This window comes from Tupaia chinensis, unplaced genomic scaffold, assembly GCF_000334495.1.
Source record: "Tupaia chinensis unplaced genomic scaffold, TupChi_1.0 Scaffold000039_1, whole genome shotgun sequence".
Lineage (NCBI taxonomy): Eukaryota > Metazoa > Chordata > Mammalia > Scandentia > Tupaiidae > Tupaia > Tupaia belangeri.
Window position 1 is genome coordinate 1,321,578 of NW_006159494.1, and position 27,260 is coordinate 1,348,837.

General features: G+C 39.6%; 1 protein-coding gene across 1 annotated transcript in view; it reads right to left on the reverse strand.

The window, feature by feature from the left end:
- The window catches only part of KLHL2 (kelch like family member 2), a gene marked incomplete in the record, with an annotated part of 110,656 nt that overhangs the window by 66,958 nt on the left and 16,438 nt on the right, over window positions 1-27,260 (reverse strand). The window contains 2 exon segments of the mRNA XM_027772824.1: window positions 11,211-11,332; window positions 20,773-20,879. Coding sequence (XP_027628625.1) covers window positions 11,211-11,332; window positions 20,773-20,879 — 229 coding nt within the window.

Sequence of the window (27,260 nt, forward strand, 5' to 3'; positions counted from 1 at the left end):
TTGGGAGGTGCCCCCCCCCCAAAACAAAAAAAAAAAAAAAACCCCCAAAAAAAAAAAAAAAGACTTCTAGCTTTCTAGCTTTTCTCAAATTAGCTGACCTCAATAAATTCTGTTCTATAAAAAATTCTTAAATAAGATTTTTATTTTTCAGTACTCTTCACTTACATAGAATAAAACATAATGGAACAGGAATGTTTGCAGAATGAATGTTTTAGTTAGTCAAGTATTTGATTAAATAAAATCATGAGGATTCCCAAATTCAGACTTAAAATATAATAAAATACAATTAACATCAAAATTCAATTATAGAGTCCAGATGACAATAAAACAATACTACTACTAGACCCACAATGGAAGGTCCCATGTATGTGCCCATGTTCTGGGCTGAATGAAACTAGGGCTGTATTATGTTTTTAAGAACCTGGGGAACCAGCAGTTAGCGTAATGGCTATGTCACTGGACTCCCACGTAGTCGACTGCGGTTCGTGTCCCGGACCCGGTGGCTTAAAACTCACGCCAGGCGCATGTGCGTGTGCGCCCAAGATCCCGAGAGGAGAATGGAGGAGAAGGGATTGTGGCGTGACCATCCCCCCCGGGGGGTGATTTCTCGCTTTCTGTCTCTATGTCTCTCTCTGTCTGTCTGGCGAGTGCACGTGCCCTATAGCGAAAATCTCTCAAAAAAAAAAAAAGAACCTGCTGAGTGAACCAGTAGGTGGAGTGATGGTTAAGGTGCTAGATTCCAACATGGCTGAACACAGTTCAAGTCCCAGTCCTGGCAGCCTGCTTTCCCTCTCTCTGTCTCTGTCTGTCTCTGGTAAGCACATGTGTTCTACAGCAAATTAAATAATAATAATAATAATTAACTAATAACTTTTAAAAAAAAATAAGAACCTGTTGGGTATGTGTCTGTGTAGATGGGTCTCTCTCTCTCTCTCTCTCTCTCTCTCAGAATAAAAAAAAACTTAAAAAAAACCTTAATTGAACGTAATTTAAGATTTGATGCCTCTGGGTAATGATAATAAATACTGGTAAAGTGATAAAATAGCAGGTTAACACATTTCTGAGTATTAGAATGTTAGATAAACTCACTGTACTGATAGGCTTTCCCTTTACTATACTGCAAACAATCCCTAATCCTGGAGGTCTGATTCAAGGGATTTTATAAACTGTGTTTTCCAAGCACATCGTCTGCCAAACCTTTTTACTCACAAAGGACTTCCTGTCTATCTCATAAGACAAACAGAACATGAATACAAAAGCAATAAAGCCTCCACAGACTCTGCTGAGAGAAATATCACTTCTCCTCCAGCCACCACCTGTCAAACCAAAGGAACACACTGTAATAAGTCAAAGAGAGAGCGCAGTACTACAATCCCCCCAGAGAGCTGTCTCCACACTAACTTAAATACACAAGAACTACTGGCTGGAGAAAGACTATAGCACGTTAAGAATAGGATTTTTATGTGTCCTGATTCAGAACATAAAGAATGAGGGAAAAGTCACATGAATCATTTTCTGCCCAGTGATCCCCAACAATCATAATGAGTTGTTCTTCTGCCTCGTGGTCTCGAGTCATTTTGTTGCTGCACATTTCTTATTTCTGCTCAGTATTCATAGGGCATCTTAATATTTTTGCAAGCTTTAACTAGAATATTCTACAGCATTTCTATGATGTGTCAAAGCATAATTAGCCTCATTTAATAGTTGAGAAATAGACAGAAAGGTTAATGTCTTAATCAAGGCCATTCTTGAAGTTGGTGGTAAATTCAAGATTTGAGCTCTGAATTCTAACATGAAAATTAACAGCCCACTGGCCCATGAAGTTTACAAGCGGAGAGCCATCTAAGGGATTCTTATTATTATTTTCTGAACTGTTTAACAGTAATTTAAATATGCAGCATTATATGCTTGATTTAAATTGTCTTATGCCAAAAGATCACTAAGAACATTTACAAAACCGCTCAGTGGATGTCTCTGTTAACCCTGAAGATAAGTCTTCTAATGAACTCCTGTAGTACACAGGCAACCTCTAAATGTGTGGCTGAGAATTAAGAATGGGCATCCAATCAAGATTATGGCAATATAGAAAGAGCAGATCTGGAACTTGACAAAGATTAAAACATATCAGGAGTGTAGTTATAGTCTCTATCAGGGCATATATATATATATAAAAATGACAGAGAGCATGTGTGTGGAGGGAGAGGAAGAAAGAGAGAGAGAGTACACACCTCCCAACAGGGTACATACCTCCCAGTGGGGCCTGATCATGCTGCCATCCTTTTTCCTCCAATTCTCCATCCCAGCAGGATCCTGAGCACATGCATGCACCACGTGTTTTGTTTTATTTTGTTTCAAGACACTAGGGCAGGGACTGAACCCTAGTCAGTCATGTGGGACTGGTTTCTTCTGTGCAACAGTTATCTACTATGCTACTGGAGAGCCATCTAAGGGATTCTTATTATTATTTTCTGAACTGTTTAACAGTAATTTAAATATGCAGCATTATATGCTTGATTTAAATTGTCTTATGCCAAAAGATCACTAAGAACATTTACAAAACCGCTCAGTGGATGTCTCTGTTAACCCTGAAGATAAGTCTTCTAATGAACTCCTGTAGTACACAGGCAACCTCTAAATGTGTGGCTGAGAATTAAGAATGGGCATCCAATCAAGATTATGGCAATATAGAAAGAGCAGATCTGGAACTTGACAAAGATTAAAACATATCAGGAGTGTAGTTATAGTCTCTATCAGGGCATATATATATATAAAAATGACAGAGAGCATGTGTGTGGAGGGAGAGGAAGAAAGAGAGAGAGAGTACACACCTCCCAACAGGGTACATACCTCCCAGTGGGGCCTGATCATGCTGCCATCCTTTTTCCTCCAATTCTCCATCCCAGCAGGATCCTGAGCACATGCATGCACCACGTGTTTTGTTTTATTTTGTTTCAAGACACTAGGGCAGGGACTGAACCCTAGTCAGTCATGTGGGACTGGTTTCTTCTGTGCAACAGTTATCTACTATGCTACTGGCAGCCTTGAAGAGATTACTTTTAACCTAAGACTTAAAACAGTCCACCTTATTAAATCTCCGTAAGAAGAAAGATAATGCAAAATACTGGAGCTGCTGTCTCCCTAATTGAGAACCAATGTCTCATTTGAGCCACTGTGGCTAGCAGAGTTTGTCACATCCTCAAATGCCCGGGTTAAGAAAAGGACAACTACTACATTACAAAATCATTTCAGAAATGGGTTTTTGGAAGAGTAATTATTTGTCAGAGTTTCCCTGGTGCCATGCAACGTGGAGATACATCAGATTTAACAGTGTGCAATCAATATGCAACTCACCACAAACGTATGATCTGCAATGGAAAGACAGTACAGGTCTGAAGGAACTTCTACCTTGTGATTCCATTCTGATCCTCTGATTACTAATTCTATCACTCAGGCACCTAGATCCTGGCAATGATTCACTTTGAATAATACGTACATATACCATCACCAGAGACACCTGTGACCCTACTGAAAGTCTATTTAAGATCATTATGGTTCATGTATCAGTCTTTACATTTTGGCTAGTTTGAGTTATTTCCCAAGCGTCTGATCAATTCTGCAGGAGCTAACACAAAGCCGAGAAACAGACCAGACGTGTGACATCTAATCCCTACTTAGATATCACCTTCATTGATCCCCATCTCAAGCAGATCCATCTGCATCTCTGTACACTGTTCCTGGGACTGCAGTCAGCGTAGGAAACAAAGCATACCTGCTGGATTATTACTAAGTATGTATGCTTCCTGATAATCAAGCAGTCAACATTTTCTAGTCACCCAGTAGGCATTTCCACATTAGAAATGCAACCTAAAAAATGTAGTCTAGAAAATAAATACACAAATAACATGAAAATCAATATATTTATAATATATTCAGCCATATACCTACTGTTTGTGAATCTTTTCTCTCCCATACAGCCAAAATTTTTAAAATTTTTTTAGCTATTCTCCACAGTAAGACTTCCTATATCACAACTTAAAATTCAAAGTTTCATAAAGCATAGAAAGTTGCTAAGGTCTGCCATTTTCTAGTCTAGAAATAATTTTCAGGGGCCAGTTCTGTGGCACAGTGGTAATGTACTGTTCAAAAGAAACAGAAAAAGCTGAATTCCACATGGCACCTATAGTTCAAATTCCCAGTCAAGTTAGCCAGACACACCCGGGGCGTGCATGCGCGTGTCCAAAATCTAAAGGGCCTGGAAGACTGGAGGAATGGGACGATCATGTGACCAGACTCTGTGAGGGTGCTCATCTCAAATTCTGTCTCTCTCCCACTCGCTCTCTCTCATATGCATGCACATGAATAAATGGGGGGAAAAAAAAGAGAAAGAGAGTTCTTTGACTTGAATTGAACTTCCTCCTCTAATCTCTAATTTTTGAGTTGCCTTTTTTTTCCTTAATGCCACTAATGACCTACTAAATTTGTTTCCTGACCCACTAATTGACTGCCCAACCTAAACAACACAATGCTACTTTTAGGCCCAGAGAAGTAACTCGCTTTGCTGCTTCCTTTCTCCTTTCTCCACAAACCACAGCTCCTTTGAAGCATACATCCTCTCACTCTCCTTACTGAAATTATCTAGCAACATCTCAGTACCTCCTACTCACTCACTGATAACTTTTGAAAATCTAAATTATTCTCCTCTCTGCCACGATTTCTGACAACTTCTGATAACATAAACATCCAAACAGAAAGAACATCTCATTTCTTGAGTTACACCTCATCAAGTATCCACTCACATGGCCTGCTTAAGACTTGTTATTCCAGAAGGATTAAACAATTGTGGCTCAGAACCAATCATCCAGCCACTCTCAGGCTAGATCAGGTGATCCTCAGCCAATGTGCAAATCCATAAACAATTTTTAGGAGCTAGCAGGTGTTACAGTGGTTAGAGTGCGCACTCCCACATGCCCAACCACAATTCGAGTACCAGACCTGGTGGTTTGAAAATCACACCAGGTGCATAAACATAAGTGCCCAAAGTCCCAGGAGAATGGAGGAGAAAGGATTATGGCATGTTCATCTCCCTGGGGTGTGCTCTCTCACTTTCCCTCTCACTGTCTCTCTCCAGCAAACGCAAGCACCTTGTGGCAAAACTGTTTTTTAAAAAAGTAACTTTTGTATTAAACTACTGAGCTTTGGTACAATTTGTTTTATAGCATTTTTGTGGCAATAACTAACCAATGTATTCGTCATCTCCAAACCTATGTATAAATGACTGAACAGGCTAAAGAAAATCACACAACCTTTCTGTCTGATGTTAATGACTACAGTCTCAAGTAAGTGTTCTACATGCAAACCCATTAGTAAATTCTACTGGTCCTACCACTGACCATTGTTCATCATCTCACACCACAACACAGACACAAGTCACTATAGTCTCTCACTTAGCTGTCCCCCAACAGACATGTAAATGGTGTTGGCCTCCCAAATTCTACCACTGCCCCATAGTCCACACAGCAGCTGGGGGAGGGGAGCAATCTGTCTAAAGCATAAATCCCCTGCTAAAACCCTATAAATGGAATCAAATCCAACCTCCTGAGCATAGTCTACAAATCGCATGTTATCTAGTCCTAGCTACCTTTCCAGTCTCAACTTTCTTCATGCTCCCTACCATTTACTCTCCTTAAGGATTATCTTTTTCTTCTGGTCTTTAAACATGACAACTTTGGGGCCAACAAATGATGTAGCAGTCGACCTCGGTTCAAGGAGCCGACCAGGTAGCTTGAAAATCATGCCGGGCATGTGTGTGTGCATGCCCAACCAAAATCCCGGAAGGAGAATGGAGAAGGGATTGTGGTGTGGTGATCACCTGAGGGGTTATTTCTTACTTTCCTTCTCACTGTGTCTGTCTGTCTGTCTGTCTCTGGTAAGCACATGTGTCCTAACACAAAAACCTCTAAAAAAAGGGGGGGGGATGACAAATTTATTCCCATCTTAGGTCCTCTGCACTTGATACTCATGCTTAGAATGTTCTCTGCCTTGATCTTTGCATCACTCGCTCCTTCCTTGCATTCAACTCTCTGCTCAAATGACTCCTCTTCAGAGAATGATAATGTAAAATTTTCATTCAAAGCCCTTCAATGTAAAGCCTTTCAGGACAGGGGCCTTGTCTGTGCTGTTTGACACTGCATTGCCAGTGACTAGAACACCACCTCACACAGAATAAAAGCTCCAAAAATAGCTAACGAACTACTGACTGAAAACTGAAACTCACCAGGATCAATACTAGCAACAGAAAAATAGGCGAGCTCAATAGCTTAGAAGTAGGAAAGAGAAAGGGCATGCCATATATAAGAAGTAAAATAGTTATTAATCCTTCCCTGATCTGGCCTGGTCCAACTACAGATCTTAAATACCTTAGATCTTCAAGTTCTATACAATTCAGTCCTAAAATAACCTTGACCAAGACTGAAAGTTTATTAGGTACCTTATCAGTGTTCTGGCATTAATCTTACTGTCCAAAACATGGTATACTCGCCTCAGCACCTTCGCGTGTATCCAGCTACGTTGAGTCCAAAGGCCCCATAGGCCAAGCCTCAGAAGCACCTTCGCGTGTATCCAGCTACAACGTGAGTCCAAAGGCCCCATAGGCCAAGCCTCAGATCATAGGTCTGCAGTCCAGTTCCTTGTGGAAATAGTTTGCACAATCCCAGACTTAATTATCTGTGGGCATTACAATTGCCAAGCCCTCACCAAGTCTCCTTCCTGATAAAATACAACATCAGAGCTACAGGCTTGAGTCACTGTTCACCAAGGAAGCGCCTCCTGGGTCACAGACACTGCCATCAGCCTAACACTAGGCATAGTCACCCACCACTGGCATCACGACACTCCTGCTGCCATGCTGCCTGAAGCCTGTCATTCAGACCGAAATTTGAACTTACCCTTTAACATTGTAAATTGGACTGCATGCCACCACACTGCCTCCCCCACCCCATTTAAGAAATACTTAAACTTGCTTCCTCAAGTCTGTGCTCCTATTCCCACCTCTATTCACTTCTGGCTCAAGTTCCAATCTCAACCAGGCCTTCAGTGAGAGTCTGGCATATCACGCCCCTACATACACCAGTTATCTAATGACTGATGTTCCACAATCTCTTACATAAGAAAAGAAAGAACAGCATTATTCCCCTTTTATTGCCAAGAAAAAAAGCTCAGAGAGGTTTCGCTATGTGAACAAGGTCACATGGAATTTAAAGAGCAAAGCAAAAGTCCAATCTAAGTATATATTCTATTTTTTTTTTTTATGTTCTATTTCTTGTTCAACATTTGTAGCAACATCAGGACCAAGTACTTAGCAGATAACATCCTCAATGCCTATTTACTTTTAAAACACTTTTAAAACAAAGGTCCATTGGGACCAGCTGACAGAGTAGTGGTTATGTCAATAGACTCCCACATAGTCCAACCATGGTTCGAGTCCCAGACCCAGCGGCTTAAACCTCACGCCAGACACATATGTGTACATGCCCAAAATCCTGAGAATAAATAAGGGATTGCAACACGGCCACCTCCCCCACCCCACGCCCAAGGTGATTTCACGCTTTCTGTCTTTCTATCTCTATCTCTCTGTCCCTTTCTGTCCTTTTGGCGAGCACAGGCACCCTACAGAAAAAATCTCTCTTAAAAAAAGAAAAAACAAGTATCTATCTAATGGGAATTTCGTTTCAATATCCACCTATACTGCACAGAAACACGCGGAGTAAAAGACCTCCACTTAACCTCTGCTCCTCCAGCTGCTCTGCACTTTATCGGTTCACACTTGTTGGATTTGCTCCCACCTCTTTATGACACTTGCCCTTGTTGTAGAAATCACGTAACTTAAACAAATACATACAGTCCAATGAAACGTGAGTGTGAAAAGTTCCATCTATGAAAGCTAAGCTGACTGCTTTACACGGATCTGACAAAAATAAAATTTTCTGTCAAATGAAATGTGGGAGGAACAAAAAAGAGAAATTGTATTATTCAAAGACGACTCTGCACTGAGCTTTCTTTTGAAGTGTCTCATTTTTTGGTGCAGTTTAAAAGAAAAAAATGGAATAGTATGGATGATGCATGATTATGATATAGTTTGTGCAAGATCTGGCATGTGGCTTCCCAACCAACTCTCTTAGTTTTAAAATGATATATAATGGCACACACTGTATATTTACATGTTTCAGGTTAAAATAAAGTATGTATGGGGGGCCAACAGATGGTGTAGTGGTTATGCTGCTGGATGACCGTTACAGTCCCAGACACCACTGGACGTGTGTGTGTGAATGCCCAAGACCCCCAGAGGAGAATGGAGGAAAAGGGATTGTGGGGTGGCCATCTATCCCGGGGGGAGGATGATTTCTTGCTTTCCCTCTCACTGTCTCACTCTCTCCAGCCAGCACACGTGTCCTAAGGCCAAAAAATAAATAAATAAATAAATAAATAAACAAATAAATCCTCTTATGAAAAACAAAAAACATATTCTCTTTTGATCATTTCTCCACTTGAACAACCTCTTGTTTGTTCAGCCAACTTAAAACATGTTTCAAGGATGCCAACAGGCCTGGAACTATGTAAGTCTTTCCAGGGGACACCTTCCTCTTAGGAACATCACATGGGTGAAACACCACGTGAGCATACTCCTGGCACTTCTGCTTCCGAGCAAAACAAAAAGAACCTGCCATACCCTACCAATGAAATGAACACACTAAGATGAATTTTCTACTGCACTGAGATCATTAAACATTCAATGTGTTTATTACCAATAACTGATTTTAAATGTCTCTTGGAAAACTTACATTCATTCTCTTATTTCAAAATGGCTGAGGTGATGACCATTATCCAGATGTAGTAATTATGCATTGTATTTATAGCCCGCCCCCCAAAAATCACATTGTAACAATTGTTATATTAAAAAATTGTAAATTAAAAACAAGAAAAAGAATACCAATTTCTGGCTATGTTGGAAGAATTCGACAACAAATAAATAAATTCCATTCCATCACTGAAGACATGAGATGCTTCTGTTTCGGATAATTCCAATCTATGTAATATATAAGTTTCAAGCACTATTTAAAATCTATCCATTCAATACTATCAGCTGTTTCTTAAATTCTTCTGAGATGATAAAAGCTCTAATACACACAAAACCTGAAGATGAACACCCATAATATTAGTTAGAAAATGAGAGCATTTACTTACATTGACACTGTTAACATCCCTTTGTTTTTCACACTTACATCAAGTGAAAAATTCTTACCTACTTTTAGCAAGCCAAAACAAATGTCCAAAAGCTGAGAAATAAAAATGTGCATAACAAAACTACAAATTTAGCAAAGAAGTAAATGCTTTAAAAAAGTCAAGATCCTTAAAGATTCTCTGAAAACGCTAACAAACACATTGAATGAAGAAACATATGTCTTGAATAATTTACATACTGGAAGAAGTTTTTTTCAGTTATGAAGGTATTTATAGTTTCAAATTTATAAACTCTTTTTATAAGTAATACTAGTTAATGACAACTTTATAGCTGGGATGTGATGTTGAAAAAAATTACTTCGCCTTCCTGAGCCTAGTTCTTCAACCGCAAATGGGGAATAATACCTATCTTATATGGTGATATACATATCTGATAGGATACCTCAATCTACCACCCCCAAGCCCCAACCTGTCCCAGGTCAGACAACCCCAATACACTCAAGGTGGTCCCCGATGCAAATCTGGAAACTTTTCATGTAGGTCAGCCTTGAAGATGCCGCACCAACGTCCAGTCTCTATATCAATGACATCTAAAGCCAAATATTCTTAACAGTACAAAGGAAGGAGGAAGGTAGTAGAGGAAAAGCTGAAAACAAGGCACGCAGATTATCTGACAGTGTATGGAAAGCACTATGTATACATACTTATGTGCCCTTTCCTTCAAAAAGGTCTACATTTTTCCTCAGATCCTCCAAGATGTCCAAAAGTTTTAACACTTTATAGCAGTGTTTGGCTTTAATTTCTCTATTCCCCAGGTTTATATACTTTCCTTGAAAACTCTAGACATAAGCAAACTAGACAAAAGTCACTCAACAGCTACAGCAAAAGAGTTGTATTAAAAGCCTGGTCATGGTAAAATATGTTCTCCTTTTATCTCTTTTAAAAACTAAAACTATAAATTCACTTAGCTCAAATTATCTTCCAACTTTGCCAGAAAAAAAAGATCAAAATCCCAACCTTGAAAACTATGCTTAAAAATATAAACAAAACAGGCCAGCAAGTGGCATGGTGGTTACATCACTAGACTACCATGTGGCTGACCGTGGTTCAAGTGTCAGATCCAAAACTGTGGTATCTACGTGGTGTTACCATCGAAAATTAGGATATGCATGTCACTTTGATCCACTAACTCTAAATATGTATTGATATGTAAAGATCTCCAAGACACTTTCGCTCAGTGAAAAAAGCAAGTTACAGGACAAGTACAATATAAATGACTTATGTGAAAAAAGAAAACTGTGTATGTGTGTGCATGTATACATGTAAATGTGATTGAATGCACAGAAAATGACCTGAGAGTATTCATACCAAAAAAAACAGGTAACAGAAGCTACTTTTTGATCAATGTGTGTAATTTAGAGTAGATTAAAAAGAAGGACAGTTTTAAAGAGACTTTCACTTCTTACTCCATATCCATCTGCATTATCTAAACATGAATATAACATATTTATAACAAAGTTCTTTATAGAAAAAAAAGATGTAATGTCAATTTATAGCTAAACTCGAGGATCACTTCAAGAGACTGTTAAACTAGTAAAAGAAGTAAAGGCTGTTAAAAGTAAAAAAAAAAAAAAAAAAAAATCCTTTGTAGACTTTGTCCTTAAAGGAATAAAGAAAAACTGTAGGCAGCTTCAATCAGCAGTTTGAAATGAATATGACAGTGTTTCCATGAAAGAACAAGCATCATCCAGAGAACTACAAGATCTGTATCTTAGATCTTTAAGAATATAAAAGATATTGAAGTCAAAAACTATTAAAAAGATGCCATCATGAGAAACAATTGTTCCTTAGAAATGCAATTTTAAATGAATCCTGTTACTTTAGTACAAAATGTATACTGTGTGGGCATGCTTTTTTGTTTTAAGATACTGCATGTTATAAAGGGCTAAATGATAGGAAGTATTTACTCTTACCTGTACGTTTTCTTCTGTAACTTGAATTTCTGCAGTGTAAACATAATCAATCAGCATCCTCAGGGTCCAGCCATCCACTTCTTTTATTCGAACTCTCTTTGCCCGGCTCTCACTCATCTCACCTATAACACAGAGGAGGAAGAGAGACATTACAGCAAGACACTGTGATGGAAATCCGAGGCCAAGGTAGACAGAGCCAGTTCTCTGCCACTCACTGTATTCAGTAGGAAACATGACCAGCCACTTCTAACAGCTTAAAACACTCCCCTACCTCTCCCAAGGCTTACTTGAACAAATCATAAAATACACTATTAGCCCTTGAGGCCGAAAATCACTTCACCACAACAAACAATGCCATGTGTCCAGCTCCATGAACTGTAACACCTGGCCACAGGACCAGTACCTGATGCGGTCCACCTTTTTATTTTTTAAGTTTTATAGTGGGTTTGGGTGTGTGTGTGTGTGTGTGTGTGTATGTGTGTGTGTGTGTGTGCTATAGGGCATATGCGCTCGCCAGAGAGAGAAACTAAGATAAAGAGAGGGAGGGAAAGTGGGAAGTCACTCCCCAGGGGGGATGGTCATGCTGCAGTCCCTTTTCTTCCATTCTCCTCCTGAGATTTTGGGCACATACGCACACGCACCCAGCATGATTTTCAAGGCGCTGTGTCTGGGACTCGAACTCATGCAGCCAGCCATGTGGGATCCAGCGCTTTAATGTCCATGCTACCTGCTGGCCCTGTCCATGCTTTTGAGCAGTTTTCTTTATAGAATTCTAGACCTGACTAGAAAAGTAACAATGGTAAACACCATTTGCCAGTGTCAATGAGCACTTGCTGAAAAGGACTTACCTGGTTCCCATCATTTGTTCATGAGGCACAGACACCCGCGGGGCCGGGGGTTGGGGTGGGGGAGACTGCTTGGCCTGTCCCCAACAGAGAGGCTCAATCCTGAGTGGAAGATCCCAACCTTCACTCAGGTAACAATGAGAAAAATATGTTACGCAAGATGCTAAGGGAATGTTAAGGCAAAAGAGGGATCACAAAAGGGTTAGTCACTGGCAAAGGCTGTTACAAATTCAGTTGCTGTTTGTCATGTGCAGTAACTTCAACCTGCATCCATTTTTATAAAAAAAACACTTACTACTAAAGCCAGGTACCCTTCGACATCACTGTCTGCTAAAAAGTGGCACACAGCCCACTTATGGAAAGACACAGAAAAACAGAAAGAAATGCAGAAAAGAGAAGGGATGACCCCTAAATCAAGGGGACTTGAGAGGAGGAAGCAGGTGTCCTACGTGTGGACAATATAAAATGACCTACGATATAAGAAGACACGAGCAATGGATGATGGAGAATGAAAACTTTAATTAAAAGCTAAAAGGGTAGAGCCACCCAGCCTACATGGCACAATCTGTAGTGTATTATTAGACTACAGTTCTGGAAACCACATGGTGCTTCTTCCTCATTCTCCCTCACATGCCCTCTCAAAATTTGAAACGTAATAATAAAAGGGTCAGCTCGTGGGGTGGTGGTTAAGGTGGATGGCTCCCACATAGACAATTGAGCAGTTCAAATCCCAGACACAGAGGCTTGAGAAATATGCCAGGCACATGTGCATATGTGCCCAAAATCCCAATAAAAGGAGGATGGAGAAGGGATTGTGGCATGACCATATTTCATGGGCAGTGCTCTCGCTCGCTCTCATGCACGCGCTCTCTCTCTCCTGTAAGCACATGCACCCTCTAGAAATATTAATAAACAGGGACCAGCAGTTAGCGTAACGGCTATGTCACTGGACTCCCATGTAGTCGACCGCGGCTCGAGTCTCGGATGCGGTGGCTTAACCTCACGCCGGGCGCGTGTGCGTGCGTGCCCAAGATCCCGAGAGGAGAATGGAGGAGAAGGGATTGCGGCGTGGCCATCCTCCCTGGGGGGTGATTTCTCGCTTTCTATCTCTCTTTCTCTGTCTGTCTGGCGAGCACATGCACCCTATAGCCAAAAAAAAAAACTCTCAAAAAAAAATTTAAGAAAAAAAAAGAAATATTAATAAATAAATAAATAATGAAAGGACAGACAGGGCCAGACAGCTCAAAACAGTAATACAACGGATCCTATATGGGAAAGGTCCTGAGTTCATGTCCCGGGACCTCCATGAGAACACAAGGTGTGTACGCACGTCTGTCTGTGATCCAGACTGGTTGAGACTGGAATGACTGCAGCATGAAGACCCTACCAAGGGTGCCTGTCTGCTCGTCTCTCTCTGCCTCTGAATAAATAAATACATTTTTAAAAAACAAGAAGCTAGGGGCAGGAGGTGGCTAAAGGCACTGGACTCCCACGTAGTCAGCTGCAGTACAAGTCGTGGACCTGACAGCTTGCTTTCTCACTCTCTTGCTCTCTCACTCTGACCGTCTCTGGTCAAATTTTAAAAATAAATAAATGAAGTTAAATAAAAAAATAATCTTTAAAAAAAAAAAAACTAAAAGGGCAGTCCAAGAATAATGTTAAGTACCATGGGACAACCTTAGCAAAAAGAATTGTTTTAGAAATTCATCAACTTTTAAAGGTAAAAGAAGCATGAAAATGAGGCCACCGCCCATCAACTTCACCTTGATCCAGCATCTCCAGTTAAAAAAACAACACAATGGCCGCAAAGTTTCCTGAAAGCTCATTTCTTTCCCAGATACAATGCACTGCCAGCGACCATAAGCTATCAGAAAGGCCTATGGGAATCTATAATTACACAAAATTCGTTTACGAACACAAACCCTGGGAGGAACGAAATAATGATAGTGATGTACATTTAACTGCACACTTCCCTGGAGATTATCTCTGACGTGATCTACAAAGAAGCTGTTCTTCTCAGAGCTAAACTATCTCACAAACGACCTGCTACTTCCCATGGGGAAAAACATCCATCCGCATTACAAGAGAAGGGGAATAGTTGGTAAGAAAAATGCTTATACTGCAGGAAGAAAAGGTGATGTGTCTTTTGCTACAGCAAACATTTTTCCTCCCTTAAAGAAAGGAGAAAAAAGAAGAGTTGAAAAATAATTCTTCATCTGCATATAAAACACCTTCCTCTATCCTAATTTTTCTGGTCTGTGTGGATAGTTGGGTTTTATTGTTTGAAGGGTCTCTTTTATAACAAAAATTAAGATACTTGGTGATTTCCACCTGGACTTTAGACAAAGCCATATCTAATTCATCTACAAAGCCCAAGGCCATACGAGCAAGAAGTCACGTATGCAGTTCTCAGGAGTATGCATTGACTGAGCTTAGACAAAACCAAGTGACTGAAAAACAATTAGTGCTTTACCAGTTTTTAACATGAAGAGTTTTCTGAGCATGGTGGTTAAGGCAGCTATATTCTACATGGATGACTATGCAGTTTGAGTCCTGGGTCTGGTGGCTTGAGAAACACACCAGGCATGCATGCAGTGCAAGCCCAAAACCCCAAGAGGGGGGAGAAACAGAGAAGGGACTGCAGCATGCCCATCCTCCATGGGGAAAGACGGGGTGCTGTCTCACATCCCCTCCCTAACCTCACACTCAAGTGAGCACACATAGCCTCTGGTGAAATTAAAAATTAAAAAAAAAAAAAGTTTTTAAGGCACTGCTGTAAGATGTACTTTGCTGATTCACACACTCCTTGTGTGCCATTTTCAAGATTATTTCTCTCCCCAGAAAACTGTATCTACCTCCAACAATTTCTATCTCAATAATATACTGTTTTTATAACATTTTAATTTTAATTTTTCATATTAATTTATAAAAACAGTAAACTAGAAAGCTTGGCATCAATTGCATTGTTTGTAAAGTCCATTAGCTATTATAAGTCAAAGTATATACTGAAAAGAATTATAAAAGCTATTTCTATTTCATTCTAGTTGCTACATATTACTTTAGCTACTGCCCTTTGATGTGTTTAGAGAAAGATCTTTAAATAGTAGAATTATGTTGGATGGTACATTTTTAAAACCATCTAATAATACTGTATGTAGTTTATCCTACACCATTTGTAACTTTCCAGTCTTTCTACAGACTAGTCTTTTGTTTACATGGTTTGACCGTACAACTCTAAGGCTACATTAGGATATATACACAAGATATCTGTGCTAAAGGCCTGAGTGAGAGTCATCCTTGGCCATCCCCTCTTCCCTACCCACCAGTCCCACTGTTCACCAAAACCTGCGGAATTAATTACAGAGTTCAAATCAATCCTCTCACTTCCCCTCCATCCGTTCTGTCACTGTGTCATCAACGGTGCTATCACCTCTTACCAACATCACTGAGGGAACCTCTTAATTCTTTTCCTACCTCCAGCAGTAATCACAAACATGACCACAGCACTCAAAATCCCTCAGCTTCTTCTAGTCTGGGCACGGACATCCAGACCAATTCACTTCCTAGCCTCATCTCTCTCCCACTTCTAGGCTTCAAATATATTACTGGGGAACTAGCTGTAGTTTTTTTATACACACCAAGCAATTTTTTACTTTGAGCTTTGTCCTCTTTATCTCCCTACCTCTAACTCCTCAGGCTAATTCTTCAAAATTCTGCCGGAATCTCTCCAGGTACCTTCAAACTGCTGGAGGCCCCAGGCTGGGTTACACTCTTACCCTAGGTACAATGGGTACCTCACACAAACCCACTCTCCCATAATCAACTCTACCAAGTTCTTCCCACCTGAACTCTTGAGCTCTCTCAGAGCAAGGATGAAGTCTTTCTTACCTCTATATCCCACAACACCTGACATACAGTAGATACCAAATAAATACTGGTTGGAAATACGAAATACTAGATGATGAAAAGTAAAACAAATGCCAATTTCAAAATGTAGCATTTTTATTTAAAATGATTAGTAATACTTAAAACAAGTCTTGAATGTGGGTATTCTAGCTAAGAAGGATTTCAGTCAACAAACATTTACTGAACAACCTCTATGCCCTATAGCAAAAATCTCTCTTAAAAAAATCTTACTTTTAGTTACTTATTAATAATCTACCATTTTTCTAGTCTAATTTATTTTATGGACTCATGTTCAATATAATAAGAGAAATCATCAGAAAGTACACACATACAAAAGAATAAAAATTAAAATTCACTATTTTTCAAATGATTTTAAAAATTTTAGCTTCTGGCACCAAATAAACCTCAAATGCATTTGTTAAACACACAGCTTTGTAAATGTTACATTTGTAACAAACACATCTAAAAACACAAAAATCCATTTTGATTTTCTTTCTCAAGTAACAGTTAAATAACATGGGCATGCCCTAAATAGACCTAAAATCTGTGACTATATCACAGAATTATTTTTCAACTCCCTGACTCAAACTACATGAGTAATGAAATCCTTCTTCAGGTGATATAATCTGAATGAAAAAGACTCATACACAGTTTATGGGAGATTAAAAACAAGAGCCAAGAAAGAAAACTTACATAATTCTTATTTCCTAATAGGTTGGTCACAGTAAAACAAAACACCCTGTCACTGAGCAAGACAACATAAGCATGCATGGTATTTGATGGAATGAAAGCATCTAAACATCTACCTGTTGGCCTGTGTGTGGTTTTTTTTCTCTTTTTTAAAGAGTTACTTAATTTTATTTGAAATTATTTTAATTTGCTATACAATACATATGTTCACCAGAAAGAAACAGAGACAGAGAAAACATGAGAAAGCAAGCTACCAGGTCTGGGACTCAAACCACAGTCAGCCATGTGGGAGTCCAGCACCTTCACCACCATGCTACCTACTGACCACTACAAAAAAGTTTGAACAGGGCTTCAGACATGACACAGATAAAGAAATTATAGACTCATATTCTGGCTAATACTTCAATAAAATACAGTATACTAAACTACCTAGAGCAAATCTCTGTATCTTCTTTGCCTAATCTCTGCCAAACTGTTGACTATAACAGTGGATTCAAAAGTAGAAAAAAGCACATAGAACATCAAAAAAGAAACAAAAAAAATCTATTGCTTGAGAAATATAAACATTTAGCCTAAATATAAGCTCAAGAAAAAAAACAATGTTCAACATCATTAATCATTAAGGAAGTTCAAACTCCAATAAGATGCCATTTCACACCCACTAGAATGGGTAATAATAAAAAAAGATGACAGTAATAAATGTTGTCAAAGATGTAGAAAAAAGAATCTCATACATTGCTAGTGGGAATGTAAAATGATACAGCCACTTGGAAAATAGCTTAGCAGTTTTTTTAAAAAACAAATATAAATTTATCATGTAACTTAGCAATTCCACTCCTAGGTATGTACTCCCGGGAGAAATGAAATAGAATTGCACATGAATGCTCACAGCAACATTATTCGTAACAGCCAAATACTGAAACAACACAAGCATCCATCAGCCTGTGAATGGATAGTCAAAATGTTATATATCCGTACAATCAAATACTATTCGGCAATAAAAAGAAACAAACTTACCTTTGAAACATACTAAAACAGGAATGAACCTCAAAAATATTATGTGGGAATAAAAATGTTTTAAAATTAATTTATGGGGGCCAGCAAGTAGCATAATAGTTAAGGTGCTGGACTCCCACATGGCAGACCACAATTTGAGTCCTCGACCTGTGGCTTAAAAATCATGCTGGGGGGAACCAGCAGTTAGCGTAATGGCTATATCGCTGGACTCCCACGTAGTCGACCGCGGTTCACGTCCCAGACCCGGTGGCTTAAAACTCACGCCGGCACATGTGCGTGCGTGCCCAAGATCCCAAGAGGAGAAGGGATTGTGGCGTGACCAACCCCCCTGGGGGGTGATTTCTCGCTTTCTGTCTCTATGTCTCTGTCTGTCTGTCTGGCGAGCGCACACGCCCTATAGCGAAAATCTCTCCAAAAAAAAAGAAAAAATCATGCTAGGCACATGTACATGTGTGCCCAAAACCTTAGGAGGAGAATGGAGAAGAAAAAACTACAGTGTGTATTATATACAATGTACTTCCTTACCCCTAAAGACCACTGCATCTATTCATGCCTGGAAAGTTCATTTTGTATACTGTATAAGATATACAGTAACTAAATGTAAAAAACAAACAAACAAACAAAAAAAAAACCTAATAATCAATTTTAAAAGATAATGGGACAAAAACAAAAATTTAAAGTTAATAAAATATAAGTTGAATAACATACATGGTAAAAGTTAAACAACATGGAAAAAACAAAAGAACTGAAAGAATTGCAGTGTGCCCATTCCCCATGGGGGGCGCTGATTTCTCACTTTCCCTCACTGTCTCTGGCATGTGTACGCACACTGACAAAGAATAAAACAAAAAAACAAAAACAAAAGATAAAAAGCTAATTTATGGTGATGATATTTTCACTCAGTAAATGAACTTGTACATTTGAATAGGGTAAAGTTTATCATGTCTAGAAAATATACATCAATAAAGTTGAATCAAAAAAAACCCACGGTTTAGGTACTCAATTCACATTTTATATATGCTAAAAATTAACATAGTATTCCTATTTTGCATCTACCTTAAAACATAGCAATCTAAAAATATGACCAAGGATAGAAGATACATTCTCAAGCAGAAAAAAGTTGAACTGCAAAGAAGTACCCACTCGCTAACTGAAATACACTAGGAATACTTAGAGAGTCAGAGCGACATCAAGGCCTCATTTCCTTCACTAGGCAAAGCAAACATATTCATAAATTCCATGTCAGCTGAACCATGAAGAGTAAAGAACCATTAGGAAAGGGAAATCAAAACATAATTTAGATTATAAAATGAACAGAAAAGAAACCTAGAGATGTAAAGTTTTCTCAGCTATCTAACATCCATCCATTTCTCTTGATGTCTACGGCTCAGGATGTTTGGAGACTCAGTCTCCAAAGTCTTTTGAGAAGAAAAGAAACTATCTTTAATCTTGTAGGTCTAAGTTTAATCACCTTATTTTTGTTATTCTGTAGAAAATAAAACATTTATTTAAGAAAAAGTCTAGCCTAAGGCTTTCTCAACTTTTCACTCTAATAGCAGATAAAAATTAAGAAATTTAGAATTTAAAAAAATTATGATGATGACCAAGATATTTACTCTCAACATTAACTGAAAATTTTTTTTTCTCTCTCTCTTTTTTTTTTTAAATTTTGCTAGGGGGCATGTGCACTCGCTGGAGAGAGACAAGGAGGAAGTGAGGAAGCAACTCTCATGGGGGATGGTCATGCCCCAATCCTTTCTCCTTTTAGGATTTTGGGCATGCATGCACATGTGCCCAGTGTGTTTCTCAAGCCTCTGGGTCCAGGACTCAAACCATGATGCCAACTATATGGGATTCAGCACCTTAATATCATGCCACCAGCTAGCCCTGAGTGTTTCTTACATGCTAAGTAATATTTTATAAAATTCAAATATATGATCTCAATTTAATATTTATAAAAATTCTATGAAGTGGGTAATATTATAATCCCCATTTTTCAGATCAGAAAACTGAAGCACAGATTCATCGTGTGTTTTAAACCTCCAGTAAATTCCAAGGACATGGCAATAGCAGTATCACCAAAAGGAATGCCACCTAAAGGGCACACACTTTACTAGAAAATTCCTAAATTATTAGGCCAATGCATTCCAGATGGAATCCTCTTAAAAGCCTGGGGACTCTCTAGAAAAGCACTCAAGGAGCCAGACAGTGGCATGGTGGTTAAGGTGGCTAGATCCCACATAGCTGACTATGTCGCTCAAGTCCCAGACATGGCAGCTTGGAAAACATGCCAAGCACATATGCATGCACGCATGCCCAAAGTCCCGAAAGGAGAGAGAAATCAAAGAAAAGGGACTGCAGCGTGACCATTCCCCATGGTGGGGATGCTTTCTTGCTTTCTCTCTCTGTTTCTATCTCTTTCCCCTCAGTGACTCTGACAAATTTAAAAAGAACTAGGTGGGGCCGGCAGGTGGCATGGTGGTTAAGGTCGCTGGACTCCCACATAACCGATTGCAGTTCAAGTCTGAGATCTGGCAACTTGTTTTCTCACCCTTAAGGCTTCAAGTGTGACAGACATAGATTACTTCTTTTCCAGAAGTACTAAAGTAGTTCTATATATTTTTATAGTTGCCAAAGCAAAAATCTAAGCTTGTGAATAAACCACCAAATTTTCTTATATTTCCAAATAAAGGATATTAAACAAACACCTTTTGTTCACTGTAAACACTAGATGAAGCAAATGTGAAAATCATTTGAAAGACATGTAAAATGGTAATAGTGCTTTTCTTTTGCCAAAATAGTAATGTGCCAAAAAGCTGTTATAATAAGTGGCAGAAAGGCAAATGGAATGAACATATGTAAATATAAATGTAAAGGAGGAAAGCTGAAAACAAAACTGTGAGCCTGTGTATGTATATGTTTACTCATCAGAACACTGAAAAACAAAGAGAAAACGGTATTTAGAACAAAGCGGGAACATTTTCTTATATTACAGTTCTTCATTTTGTAACAGTGAAATGTTAATATCAAAAGAAAATACCGAAGGGAAAGCTCAGCTCTGTCAACGTGGAAGAAAAAAACAGCCATGCTAAAATATTCCATACCTGTAAACATGGCGTGGAAATAAGGACTACAGGCAGCCAGCACCACTCTATGCGCAGAGATCTCCATGTCTTCTGCCACAATTGTGACATCGCACAGCAAATTTTGACTATTTACAAAGCAGAGAGAAAAAAATGTAAATGATACCCATAATAAACCTATTGAACAGTTTATGCAAAAATATTACAGTAAATTCTACTTTTCTAAAATTGAAATTGACTTTAAAAACTGTCATCTTGGAGCCAGCAGATGGCATGGTGATTAAGGTGCTGGGCCCACCACACGGCCAACCACAGTTCGAGCCCTAGACCTGGTGGCTTGCTTTCTCACTTCCCCTCTCTCTCCCTCTCTCTCTCTGTCTTACTCTCTCTTAAATTAAAATAAATGGATGAATAAATAAAAATAAATACATATTTTTTCTACAAAACTGCCATCTTGAGGCCAGCAGGTGGCATGATAGTTAGGGCCCTAGACACTCAAATGGCCAACTGCAGTTCAAGTCCAGGACGTGGTGACTTGCTGTCTCACTTTCCACCTCTCTGTCTTTTTCTGGTCAAAAAAAAAAAAAAAAAAGTAATAATAAATAAACTTAAATAAATAATTCTTTAAAAAAATTTGCCATCTTTTAGAAGAGGATCCCAAGCACGAAGTACATGGAAAATAGTTGTGATGTAGGACCAACATGCCATGCGCTCACACTCGGAATCTTGTCTTTGTTTACCACAGAAATCTTTCCATACTTGATAACTGGCTTCTCGACCTAAAGAAAAATACTGGCAGTAAACAACCGATGGATGAATTAAAAGACAAGTTGTCTGAATAAGAACTGTGTTGGCAGAAATGGCAGGTGGCAGTGTGACATTAAGAAGAAGAAACAAAGGGCCAGCAGGTGGCATGGTGGGTAAGGCACTGGACTCCCATATGGCCAACTGCAAGTCGCATTCCGGACCTGGCAGCTTGCTTCCTTGCTTTCCCTCCCTCCCTTCCTCCCACCCTCTCTCTCTCTCTAGTGAGCACATGTGCACTACTGCAAAATTTAACAATAGCAATAATGATAAATGAAATTTTAAAATAATTTGTTTTTAAATAAGAAACAACAGCATACATGAGGAAAGCTAAACTGGGTCAAATACTCCCTCACGAAAAAAAAAATCAGAAAAAGATATTTAAAATAATCAAGTTCATCAAGTAAAGGTAAAATTATATTCGATTATATCTGCTGCTTAAAGGGTATTTGGATATTTGAAGTTTAACTTGACTAAAACATTTTACCAATGTAAAATATTCCATCTGCAAAATGAGAAAACATTACTATATATTAAATTTAAAAGTATTTTGTTATCTTTATTCAGTCACCATAGTTGTAACTACCTTTTTTTTTTTTTGCGAGAGAGAGAGAGATTTTTGTTATAGGGCCAGTATGCTCACTGAGGAGAGAGAGAACGGAGAGACATAAGGTGAGAAGACCCCCCTGGGGGGGGGGGAGCCACTGTACAATTCCTTCTTTCTCCATCCTCCTCTCAGAATTTTGGGCACACACGCACATGTGCATGGCATGAGTTTAAGCCGCCGGGTCTGGGACTTGAACTGCCGTTGGCTACATAACAGTCCAGCAATGTAAGCATTTTGCTATCTGTTGGTCCCATAACTACCATTTTGAAACATCCATTTTCATTCACTCAAAAGCATGTCATTAGCATTCTTTATACACTACACACAGTGCTACATCAGACTCCAGGTAAGAAGGCCACAGAGCACCTTTTCAGGAAAGGCTGTTGATGCATTTTCCAGAGCAAGCAAGAAAGCTCTGAAGCCTAAAACCTGACTTGCCAGTAGTCATGTCGTTAGTGACTAAAACAAAACAAACGTGATGAAAGCAAGCATCCTCCCCACACATCACACAGCCGAGCCTTGAATTTATGTGCATGTGCATAGCACATACAGGTCACACCTGGTCCCCTCCCCAATGATCCTGCTCATTTCCCAGGCAGTGCAGCTTGCTGACTTCGATGATTTTCCAGTTGCTTACAAGCAACATTATCGCATGAGCCCAACCAGCATTCTTAGACAGTTTTCTGCTTGTCCATATTGTTTACAAACTTATTCCCATGGAGTTCATATCAAAACTTTTTAGAGAGTCTATTGGCATCTGTTCTCCCCTGGTCTAGAAGAAACCAGAAGAAACATGACTGGTGTTGACTGCATTACTGGGTTTCCTTGTAGAGGAGCTCACTGAACCATTCAGATTGAAATATGGCTCAGGGAGGCCAATTCAAAGGCTCAGGAAGCTGAGACTCAGGCAGGTCCCACAACAGACAGTCATAAACAGTGGTACAATGTCACTAATTTGTAATTCCTCCAGCTCGAGTCTCTTATCTGCTTGGAGAATACAGAACTACTGGCAATTCTGTGAACTCTATGGGTTCATAAATAACCAGGGTGAGAAAATCAGTGCTATTTTCAGGAAGGTACCATGCCAGAGCTTAGCCAGCATGTATCACTTCATTTAATTCCCACCACAATATAAAAATTTTTATATTCCTAAAATTTATAACAGTGGAAATCCAAGTTAATGAAGAACAACCTACCTAAAATCCCACAATTAATGGCAACAACAGATTCACATCCATAATCTGACTCCACAAAGCCACACCTAAAGCTGTGTGGGTTTAAGACTGACTGAAGTTTGAATGAAAAAGAAAACAAAAGTTATAAATTTTTTGTAAGTAAGTACCCTTAGGTATACCATATACTTGGAACTTTTTAAAAGTTTTATACGTAGCTAAGAAAAAGCCCAAATTTTTTAGGGTTTTTGGCACCTATTTCTACAGAACAATTAGAAAAATCTAGTAACTCTAATTGATTCATTAACCGAGCAAGGAAGACCATCTCAGCTCTTAACTAGACTAGCAGAGGCCGAGACCTCGTGCAGCAGTAAAACGTAACATGCTGCAGAGCTGACCCGCACGAAAAGGTTCTGGGCTCACTTTCAAAGACCTCCCTGAATACACCAGGCATGATCCCGGGCTGGCTTGAAGATGGGGTGGATCACAGCATCAGGATCCCGTGGGAAGTGTGAACTCACTCTCTCTTGCTCGAACATGGAATAAATAAATAAACCTTAAAGAACAAAAGACAAACAGCAGAAAGGACCGGCAACCCCACCGTTATAAGTCGAAAAGGAATGTGCCATAATCAAGAGGCTAGAGAAAAGGAGGAGCATCTAAATCAGACTGGAGATCCTAAAAGGCTTCCTGCCGCTACGGGCTGTAGGCTGAGTCCTCAAACCAAGTCAGAACGAAATGGATCGAGAAAAAACAAGACAATCCCAAATGGAAAACAGCATGGGCTGGTGTGTGGAGACCACACGTAACAAAACGCAATAGGGAACTGAAGGCAGGGATGAGTGGGGGAGAGAAGGGTGTAAGTGAAAAGGAGGACAGAGATAAAGTGAGAACACCCAAACTGCACAGTCTCTAGAGGGACTCCAGTCTCTTTAGGGCCATCCAGCTCTTTCTATCATAACCAGGGGATTCGGACACAACTCAAACATGAGTGAAGGGCATCTTTGTGCCTAGTTTCCTTTTGTCCATATTCTTCCCTACTGCTTTAGTTTCAAGATGGAACTTAAATGGAATTATATGTGAACACCTCAGAATCACATAATTACATTCAACTTCAATTACAATTACTCACTGAGCCCAACTTCCTAGTGTAACACCTGCTGCCTGTCACACAATTAGCTCTGTCTTCCTGGCTTATTAGTGGATGCTAGTTAACTAATAAAGTTAAAGCAATGCCAAAATATTTTCCAGCCACACCCTGGGATAAGTCACAGGAAGTCAAAGGGCCACAGTACAAATCAAGGGCATACTTGAGTTTTACTGTTCAACTTTTTATATTTTTATTTCTAGCAATAACATATTTTAAAACAGCATTCACAGATGCACAATCGGACCAACCTACTAGTCAGTGTGTGTCACTGAGTGTACATCAGTGTGTATAAAATTACGAGGGGTCTTTAAAAAGCTCATGGGAGGAACCAGCAGTTAGTGTAATGGCTATGTCGCTAGACTCCCATGTAGTCAACTGTGGTTCACGTCCTGGACCCAGTGGCTTAAAACTCACGCCGGGTGCGTGTGTGTGTGTGTGTGTGTGTGTGTGTGTGTGTGTCCAAGATCCCGAGAGGAGAATGGAGGAGAAGAGATTGCGGGGCGTGGCCATCCCCCCAGGGGGGGCAATTTCTTGCTTTCTGTCTCTCTGTCTCTCTGTCTCTGTCTGTCTAGCGCACGCGCCGTATCGCAAAAACCTCTCAAAAAAAAAAAACAAAAACAAAAAGCTCATGGGAAAAGCATATTATGGGAAACTGTATATGAATTTTAAATTTTTTTCTATCAAAATAAACTCATACTTTAATTCTATTGTCCACAAACCTTCTAAAGTCACACTCCATAACCAAAATTTTTTGTGGCTAATTTCTACGTCTATGTCCCTATTATATGAAATCCAATGAAGGAATAGACCATAGAAAGAAAAGGCCTTCAAAATAATGGAAATAAAATTTGCATTTATTGGGCCAGCCCTGTAGCTAAGTGGTTAACCACAGTACAAAGGAAGTCAGATCCTACATGGCCTACGGGAATTCAAATCCTGTCCCCAGCAGCTTGAGAGACATGCTGGAGCTATACGTGTATATACACGTACCCAGGCTTCTGACAGGATGGAGAAATGGAGGGAAGAGAGTTGTGGCATGAACATGCCCCATTTGAGGTGCTTCTTCTCTCTCTCCCTCTCTCTGGCAAGTCCATCCATGTTCCCTCTGATAATAAAAAAATAAAATAAAAGCTTTTTTAAAAAAAAATTGCACGTATTCATCTACTCATCAACTCTCTAGAAGAGTAGCCAAAGGATGCCAAGCGCAATGTGAGCTTACCAGGATGAGTAAGATTAAGTCTGTGATAGAAAGGAGTTTACAGTCAAGCAGAACAGACAGACAAGGAAACAAGTAATTATAAAATGAACCCAAGACTGGGACTGGCAGTTGGCGTAATGGCTTTGTTGCTGGACTCCCATGTAGCCGACCACAGATCAAGCCCCAGACCCGGTGGCTTAAACTCATGCCAGGCGCGTGTGCATGCGTGCCAAGATCCCAACAGGAGAATGGAAGAGAAGGGGTTACAGCGTGGCCATCCCCCCCAAGGGGTGATTTCTCACTTTCTGTCTCTCTGTCAAGCTCATGTGCCCTATAGCAAAAACCTCTCCAAAAAAAAAAAAAAAAAAAAAAGAACCCATGACTAATAAGATGAGACCATGTGAGGCACAAATGACAAGCTACGTCCAACCTTATAAGAAGACTTCTGAAAGAAAACACTTCTAAGCTCAAAACTAAAGAGAGAACAGGAATTAGAAAGGCCTTATTAAAACTCAAATGACACGGGGGGGAGGGGAGAGATACTGCATCTCCTAAAAACAGTATGAAAATTGATCATTCTTAGGAAAAAAATGCTTTGAAAATGAATGAAACATGCCTGAACATTCCAAGACCTCCTTCAGGTTTCTAGTTTAAAGTAAATAAATTTCTAAGGCTATAAGACCCATCACAGCTTTTAAACATACAATGTATATTTTCTTTAATTTTTAATATGCTAGAAGGTGCTTGCAAGGGAGAAGAGAGACAGAGGAAAAAGTAAGAAAGGATCCTCCATGGCAGATGGTCACACTACAATCCCTTCTCCTCCATTTCTCCCTCCTTTCAGGACTTTGGGCATGCACACACATATGCACATGGCATGTTTCTCAAGCTGCTGGATCCAGAGCTCAAACTGCACAGTCAGCTGTGTGAGCGCCAGCTGCCTTAACCAACACACCGCTGGCTGGTCCAACAGCGTCTATTTCCTTCAAAGCAAAATGTGCCATCAGGATCTGCAATATCAAAAATAACTACTAGGCATATGAAACTGGAATTATTTCCATTCTAAGTGGGGGCAGTGGGGAGATCATATGGCATCTGTCGACCTTTTTTCATCAAGGGAACTCTGGAGGCACCTCCTGCCACATGAAATAGAACTGGAATAAGATCAAAGGTACCAGGCTGGTGAGATGAATTGTCAGCCCGAGTCCACAGACACCTCACAAACCAGAGCCTAGGAATGTGCCCCAAGTCATTACCAGAAAAACAGCATCAGGTGCTAGACCAAAGAAACAAGGGAAAGATATTAAAAAACAGGAGGGGCCTACCCTAGGGGCACACTTCATAGCAAACTGAGCTGCAGTGATAAAGACCACATGGCTGACCACAGGTTCAGATCCCAGGGCTGGCTTGAAAACACACAGGGCACTGAGTCAGGGAAAGGAGATTACCACGTGACAAGACCTTTGTCGGAAGTACTCCTGCCCCTGAAACTCCTATTTCTCATGTAACCCCATGAGCTATCTATTGTGAATAAAATATATGTGTGTGTATGTGTGTGTGTGTGTGTGTGTATATATA